The following is an 8,571-nucleotide window of genomic DNA, read 5'->3' as shown; positions in this document are numbered from 1 at the left end:
TCGTCCTCCCTGGACCGACCTATCCCCTCCCTAACTCCCCACCTACACTCACCTTTACTGGCTCCAACCCCGCCTCCTTGACCTGTCTGTCTCCTCTCCACCTACCTTCTCCTTTATCCATCTTCTATCCGCCTCCCCCTCTCCCTCTCCCTATTTATTTCAGAATCCTCTTCCCCTCTCCCATTTCTGAAGAACGTCTAGACCCAAAACATCAGCTTTCCTGCTCCTCTGATGCCAATCTGACCTAGTCCCTTTTGCCAGCATTTGGCCCGTATCCCTGTAAACCCTTCTTTTTCATGTACCCATCCAGCTGCCTTTTCAATATTTTAATTGCACCCGCTTCCACCAATTCCTCTGGCAGCTTGCTTCACAGAAAAACACCACCCTCTGTGTGAAATAGTTACCCCTCAGGTGCTTTTTAAATCTCGGGTAATCACTAATTCAGATGTGGCGTTTTACATTTATGAAACTTTTATTATCCCTGTGCCCAGAAAACCCAATTTCAAAATACATCGCTTTAATATCTACCTTCATTTGTGCTAGCTGTTGTTGTTGCTGCTGCTGCTGTAAACGTCTCAGTGCTTCTTGCTGCTGTTGTCTTTGTCGTATGGACTCTTGTTTCTGCAGCTCTTTATGACGTTCTATATCTTTGCGTTTCTGTTCCTCCTCTTCTACTCGAAGTCGATTCTTCTCCTCCTCCATTCGTAGGCGGTTATCCTCTTCCAGTCGCCGCCGAGTTTCTTCCTTCTCCATCACCCATCGTGCTGCCTCTTCTTCTTTGCGTCGCCGCTCCTCTTCCTTTAACAGGAGCAGAACATGAATGCTAAATTAAGTCTTATATACCTTTGCAAGCATTTCTGTGCATGGAAAAGTAAACATGAGAAATCTTAATGATGGAATATGTGTTACCAGCTTGGTACACTGATCACGCTTCATTTAGCAGCAATGTAGTGAAAATATCATTGGGCTATTAATCAGAGGCTTAGGATAATGCTCCGGGGACATGAATGAACACAGTTCTGATGAACAATGACACCATCCAGGACAAAGCAGCCAACTTGATTGGCACCCCGTCCACCACTTCACTCCCTTCACCACTAATGCGCAATGGCAGCATGTGTACCATCTAACAAATGCACTGCAGTATCTCACCAAGACTCTTCCAGAGCACATTCCAAACCCATAAACTACCATTTTGAAGGACAAGAGCAGTAGATGCATGCGAACACCACATACAAGTTTGCCTCCAAACCATACAAAATCTTGACTTCATACTATATCGCTGGTCCTTCACTGTCACTGGATTCAAAACCTGGAATTTCATACCAAACAGTACTTTGGGTTTCCTGACATTGCAACCACACCAGTGGGTGTGGTTCAAGAAGGCAACTCACCACCATCTTCAAATGCAATGAAAGGCTAGCACAGCCATCAACATCCACATTCCACGAACAAGTCAATAAAAAAGATCCACAGTAACGTAGCTGACTCTTAAATGCCTTCTAAAATACAGGAGCAAGCCACTCGGTTCGAGGGCAATTATGGATGGGCCACATATGCTGGCTTTGTCAGCAATACCCACTTCCAAAAGAATAAAAAATACAATGAAAATTCCAATGTAAATTATTAAAGCTCAGAAACAGATGTGAAGTTTTGAATCAATGTACAATTTAGAACGATACACAGTGAAGGAAGTGAAAGTGGTGGATGGGATGCCAATCAAGTTGGCTGCTGTGTCATGGACGGTATCATTCTTCTTCAGTATTGTTAGAACGGAGTTCGTTCGTGTCCCCAAGATTAAGCCTCTGATTAACAGCCCAATGACATTTCCACCATGTTGCTGCTAGGGGCAGCACGGTGGCTCAGTAGTTCATATTACCGCCTGACAGTACCAGGAAACCGGTTTTGATTCCAGCCTTGGGCGACTGTATGTGGAGTTTGCACATTCTCCTCATGTCTGCATGGGTTTCCTCCGGGTGCTCTGGTTTCCTCCCACAGTCCAAATATGCGCTGGTTAGGTGGACTGGCCATGCTAAATTGTCCAGTGTCCAGGGGTCCATGGGAAACATAGGGATAGGATTGCGGGGGGTTGGGGGGTGACTGCATGGAATGCTCTTTGGCAAGTCGGTGCGGACTTGATGGTCTGAATGGCCTGTTTCCACACTGTAGGGATTCTATGAAATAAATGCAGCACAGTGTACCAAGCTGGTATATTGGTATATGATAATGTTGGCTCAAAGACAGCACCACTCTTTGAACCAAAAGCCAAGAGTGCAAGTTTCATGAAAACGTTATAATCTACTGCAGTAGAGATAGAATGCTACGTTGCCAGAGGCACAAATTCTCAAGCAGAATGTTACATTTGCCTTCTCAGGAGGACATGAAGTAATCTGTAGTAGCATTCAAAAAAGAAAAGAACAAGTTTTCAGTGTTGTGGCCTGTATCCATCGTCATTATTAAAATTGATGGATCTGATATAGTCAGTGATGTAAGTGAATATCTGCTGTAGTACTACCAGAACTGCTAAATGACCCAAGACGATATTAGTAACAACTTCAGAGCCCTGCTGACTGCAATTTAACTAAGCTTTGCTGTAGTTTCTTACGTTGTCATATTTTTGATATTCTCAACACATAAACAGATGCACTTTCAACTCCTCAGCAAATATTTAAGCACTTTAAATTCCAGTGAACTGAAACGAAATCACCTAGTCTCACCTTGGAATTACAAGCTACAAAAAGTTCCTCCCCTAATTTATTTAAATTTTGAAAATTCTGTTAACAGCTTTTGAAACAAGACGTTTCACATTTTGATCTCATGCAGGTACCTGTTTTCGAAGGATTTCTTCCCTTTGACGTCTTTCCTCTTCTTCTCTCTGTCTTTCTTCATGCCGGCGGGCTTCTTCCTGTTGTCGCTCTTCCTCTTCCTTTTGCCGTCGAAGTGCTGCTTCATGCTCTCTTTGGCGCTGTAATGCTTCTTCCTAAGACAGGCAAATATATAAAATGTTTTTGACATCGAGATCATATCAAGCATTCATTCCAAATCTTCTCATCTTTCCTTTAGTGTAGAGCCCAGAACACAATACAATACTCCAGCTGAGGTCTGACAAGTGTTTTATACCAGTTCAACATTACCTCCTTGCTCTTGTATTCTATGCACCTCGTATTAAAGCCCAGCATACTGTCTGCTTTATTAACTGCTCTCACCACCTTCAATGATCTGTGTATATACACACCCTGGGCCCTTCTGCTCCTACACCCCTTTAGAATTGTAGCCTTTATATTATTGGTCCATTATTCTTCCTACAGAGATGAATCACCTCACATTCCCCTGCACTGAACATCATCTGCCACTCTACCAATTTTGCAACATCCTTTGAAGTTCTACGCTGTCCTCCTCACAGTTTCTCCCCCAACACAAGTATTCTGCTGAAACACTCCAACACCTGTAACTAAACTAGTCCAGTCCCTTCCCCCACCCAAAGTGATTGACTTCCAGATGGAATGTGTAAGGAGACCAGCATGATGTTTAACCACTAAATTCAAGTAGAACTTTCACATTGTAGGGTTTCCAGCTGCTGATATCACCACTTCTTCCCCATCAAATATCAAGATCGAAATGTCTCAGACAACATTTTAACACCAAGCCCAAGGTCTTCATAACCTCAACTGAAAGTTACAGGTAACTCAAACAAACAATGAAATAAAATGTTGACTTACTTGTGCTCTAATTAGTTCAATAGCTTGTTAAGTGCAATTATGGTTCTTTCAAATGTTTATTTATATTTTGAATAAATAGGGATTGATTGGTAGATTTGTTCAAGGATCTGTCTTCGCTCTCTAAAAGTCAATTGTGTAACTGAATTCTCCACAGCATACTGGAAACGTGTGTACCAAACTTCCTTGCAGCCAAATGGATTTGAATAACCAATAGATAATTTTAGCTCTGCTCCATTAATGCTGAGGTGGGTCTGGTGAGTTATTTGACAAAATCATATTGCTGCTGAAGTGCATCAAGCACCATGTGCTGAAGTACGGCATGTGTACTTTTTTTCTAAATCCTGTTCCTAAATGTACCTGTTTCCTCCTCGCAAGCTCCTCTTCCTCCTTTCGTTTCCTCTCCTCCTCTTGCCTTCGTAAAAGTTCTTCCTGATGGCGACGGATTTCTTGTCGTTTTCTTTCCTCCTCCTCCCTTTTAGCCCTAATTTCTGCATCCCTCTTTTCTTGCTTAAGCTAAATTCAGAAATTTCATAATGATTACAGAAATTTACTAGAAGATGCTTCTTAAAAATTACGGTAGGAAGATTATACATGTAACTAATGAAACAGATTCATGGTACCACAAGAACAGTTCCATAATCTTATGAACATTACTTTACTGGCATTGTTTAATCTTTCCAGTACATGTTTAATATGTGTCCCTCCATACACACAAAAAGTTATGCATATGAATGAAACAAACTATACTTCACTTTTGATTGAATGAGATTATAGCAGAAGACATTTGCTGAAAGCAAGAACATGCATTTTTATCAATGCCTTCGATATCCTCTGAATAGTTCAAAGTATTTCCATGCACATGCTTTCTTTTGAAGAATAGTTATTGCTGTGTCATAATTTGGCAATGAATTTACACAAAGGCCCCACAAACAGCAATAATCAATGTGATCAGATAATGACACGTATTTTTTTTCCAAACCAGGACATTGCCTGGGCTGGAGACTTTTACTTGAGAGACTGGACAGACAGCTGACTTCCTCGGAGCACAGGAGACTGAAGAGGAATATGATGGAGACGTATAAAATTATGTGGGGCACTGACAGGAAGAAACTTTTCTCTTGATGGAGGGATCAATGTCTGGGGCCACAGATTTAAGGTAAGGGGCAATAGGTTTATAGGGGAAAAGGGGCAAGATTTTTTCACCCAGAAAGTGGATTTAACAGTTAGAAAAACTGAATTCCAAATGGCTAGCTTGTTACCAAGAAATACTTAAAAACAGGTTGTGTGTAAATTTTTTTTAACCTTGGCAGCTTTTCCTCTCTCTATCTGCTGGATTTGCTCGACTGTGGTTCCTTGAACTGGGGCATCGACCGGCAAGTCCCACACGCTACCACCATCCCAACCTGAAAGATTATTCACAGGCATAATTAATAAAAGGAGTATGTTTGCAAAATCAGGAATTTTAAACATTCAACAGTATATTATGTAGTTAAGCAAGAAATGTCTAAAATGACCAACCTCACACAAATAAGACAGGTAAATTAAGGCAGTTCACTTTTGCCAAAAGCAGATTCCACAGTTAGCTGTGAGGGGAATTCAGTGAACAAAACCAGATTGGCAAAGTGATAAAATACAAGTTTTGAAAAAAGGCCAATTAATATCCAATGAGCTGTCTTTTTCTTTCTAATCAACTTCCATTTTCCACGTAACATGGAGCACAGCTTAGGTTTAACAGATTCTGGGGTAACATCCATTGCCATGGAAACATCAATGTTAGGAGTGTATTAGAACAGTGAAGGTTGGAGTTTGATGGAGTCCATAGCAAGGATTTAGCATTTTACAGTAGGGCGTGGCAGAAATAAACGAAAGACAAAGAAAGACAAAGCATACGCATGTTTCAAGAGAAAACGTTCTCAAATCAGTTTCACTACCATAGTAGTTAACTAATCCAAGGCATACAAAATAGGTGATGTTTGGAATTTAATAATCAGCATTATGCAATTTCAGTGGTTTAAATGCAATTCTCAGATTGTGACTAATGCAATTCATACAATTAAAAGACAATTTTTTTAACATCATTTAAACATCTAAAGTGGACTAAAACGTATTATACAGAGGTAAAGTCACCATAATCCCAGAAGGACTGTAGAGCTGCTCTCTTGTTAACCTGATAGTTACTACACTTCAGACAAACGGAGAGATTGAGAAGGAGAGTCCTTCATGGTAACCACAGCTGGTGGTGTTGGTATCACTCTGCAAATTAGCCATCCAGACTACTGAGCCAACTGACACCCTGTGATTTTATGACAATACTGTATTCTAGTAATATCACTTTCCAGTAACAGTCTCAGTTAAATTATCACATACAACAATCCAGACATCAAAATCAAGATGTACACTGTGACTGTGGTGTCATTTCCAGTCAAACATAAAAATCCTAATGATTTTTTAAAAGCTCCAAGGTCATTTACTTTATTAATATTTACCTGAGGGTTGAGATGATGCAGCCTGCAATTCCCATATTGAGGCACTATCAGGCACACTCATGGACCGTGTTGCTGGAGGCATCAGACCTTGCTCTGAGGATCTGTGTGCAGATGAAAGTTGTTTACTTTTTCAGTTGGACTAATACAGTATCAAAAATTGCCAAAGTTCAGTATTAAAAAGTGTTTTAAGAGATAACATTCAATGATTCTATCATACAACAATGAATCCTTTCCAATAAGGAGGTACAAGCAGATGCCAAATCTGATATCTTGTTGACAACTCCATTCAAGGTTCAGCGATTTAACTGGCAGGACATGATTTAACTGAACATTAAATTATCAGATTTTTTTATTATTATTCAAAGTCCAAAAGTCCACTTTGTTAAAATTAGACAATTAGTTACAGATCTTGAGAGACACCATTTTAGATTGAGAGTGGGGCAAAGTAAGGCAGCAGACTTCTATGAACAGCCACTCGGGATTAAATGAATGCCACTGGCATCATTTTCTAGCATACTTTTGCCATCTTGCCACCCGGTTTCTGTCTAGTTCAGTGAAAAAAAATCAATGATTGCACCAATGTAACACTCTACACCTCATAGTTTTGTTCTCAGTGATAAAAACACAACTTTATGGGATCTGCTATACATGTTTAATAAGGATCTTGAATGAATTAACACGATACAATTCCATACCAACTTGGAAGAACCGAGTCTGCTGCACAGTTTAAATTGTCTTTGGTAGGAAGTTAAAATATCCCTGCCTATACATGCATGTCTCATATTTGACACACAGGAATATGATGGCCAATTTCTGGATTTAAAAAAAGGAGCATCTTTGAAGATTTCATAGTGCATTTTCATACTAAGAAAAAAAATTTACCCTAACAGTACAAGAAAACAACCAAGCACTCAAGAAAACAATCCTTAATGTGAAAATTCATCGCAAAGAATTAAATGATAAAACCTGTTACATAAGCTGAGCGACGAAGAGGAGAGATCATGGGAGTAACACAACTGTGCCCTTTCTGCGACAAACAGACAGTATTTTGAATTCAGAGTCAATACAGTGTGGAGCTGGAGGAACACAGATCAAGCAGCATCAGAGGAGCACAAAAGTCAATGTTTTGGGTTTACACCCTTCATCAGGGCTGGGGAGGGGGAAGGAAGCTGGGAAATAAATAGAGGGAGGGGGGGTGGAGGTGGAAGGTAGGTGGGATGGTGATAGGTGGATGCAGATAGGCGGTAGTGGGGATTGGTCAGTGGGAAGGGTGGGGTGGATAGGTGGGAAAGATGATGAACAGGTTGTGTCAGGTCAAGTAGGCAGGGATAAGAGGGAGGGTTAGACATGGGATGAGGCAGGGGGTGGGGAGATTTTGAAACTGGTAAAGTCCACATTGAGACCATTGGGTTGTAGGCTCCCAAGGCTGAATATGAGGTGTTGTTCCTCCAGTTTGTGTGTGGCCTCAATGTGACAATGGTTCCATGAAATTATGACATCTAGGCTTCAAAGCTTTCAACTTTATTTGGAAAAATTATTCATCTTTCAGTTAGGAAAGATTCAGCTATATCATTCTGGTACAAAATGAAATGCATTGTCTTTATTTTCTTCTCCCTAAATATTCACTTTCCACTGAAAGACATATCTATCCCCATCTTTCATTGTCAAGATTCTCTCAAAAGTACTGAATTTTTTTCTGGGTACAAACTCCTCAGGCATGGCACCAAAATTTTCTTATTCATTCATGGAGTCTGAGCATCATCATCTAGATCAGCATTTGTTGCCTGCAGAATACAATGGAGAGCTGCGTTCTTGGGGTGCAAGGACAAAAACAGCAAATTAAGAAGGGAGATTCAGAATTTTGACCCAGTGACAGTGGAGAACAGTAATATAGTTCCAAGTCAGGATGGTGTGGGGTTTGGAGGGGAATGTGCAAGTGGTGATATTCACAGTATATGTTAACCATGTGCTTCCAGTTAGTAGAGGTTACAGGATTGGAAGAAGGTTCTATCGGAGGAGCCTTGGTAAGTTATTGAAATGCATCTTATGTATAATACACAGTGCTGCAACTGGTGAAGGTAATAAGTACTGAGGTGGTAAATGGGGTGCCAATCTCTCAGGCTATTTTATCCTAGATGATGTAAAGCTTTTTCAGTGTTGTTGGAGCTGCACCAATCCAGTCAAGTGGGGTGTATTCCACTCCTGACTTTTTTCATCTAAACTTTAGATAGGCACTGGAGAGAAAGGAAGTGAGAGAAAGGAAGTGCCAGAGAATTCCCAGTTTCTGACCTGTTCCTGGAGCCACAGTACTTACATGGCTAGTCTAGTTCAGCTTGCGGCCATTGCAAACCCGGGGTCGGGGGGGG

General features: G+C 40.8%; 1 protein-coding gene across 1 annotated transcript in view; it reads right to left on the bottom strand.

The window, feature by feature from the left end:
• Positions 1-409: 409 nt before the first annotated feature.
• LOC109939067 (GRB10-interacting GYF protein 2-like) overlaps positions 410-8,571 on the bottom strand; it is a 24,938-nt gene continuing 16,776 nt past the window's right edge. The window contains exons 5-9 of the mRNA XM_048592523.1: positions 6,206-6,306; positions 5,022-5,122; positions 4,077-4,232; positions 2,828-2,980; positions 410-798 (exon numbers count right to left, since the gene is read on the bottom strand). Of these exons, the coding sequence (XP_048448480.1) occupies positions 442-798; positions 2,828-2,980; positions 4,077-4,232; positions 5,022-5,122; positions 6,206-6,306 (868 nt within the window). The 3' untranslated portion in view covers positions 410-441. The remainder of the gene's footprint in view (positions 799-2,827; positions 2,981-4,076; positions 4,233-5,021; positions 5,123-6,205; positions 6,307-8,571) is intronic.

This window comes from Rhincodon typus, unplaced genomic scaffold (genome assembly GCF_021869965.1).
Source record: "Rhincodon typus isolate 14 unplaced genomic scaffold, sRhiTyp1.1 hic_rhity00001381, whole genome shotgun sequence".
Lineage (NCBI taxonomy): Eukaryota > Metazoa > Chordata > Chondrichthyes > Orectolobiformes > Rhincodontidae > Rhincodon > Rhincodon typus.
Note: the sequence above shows the minus strand (reverse complement) of the source record. Positions and strands in the feature narration are given on the sequence as shown.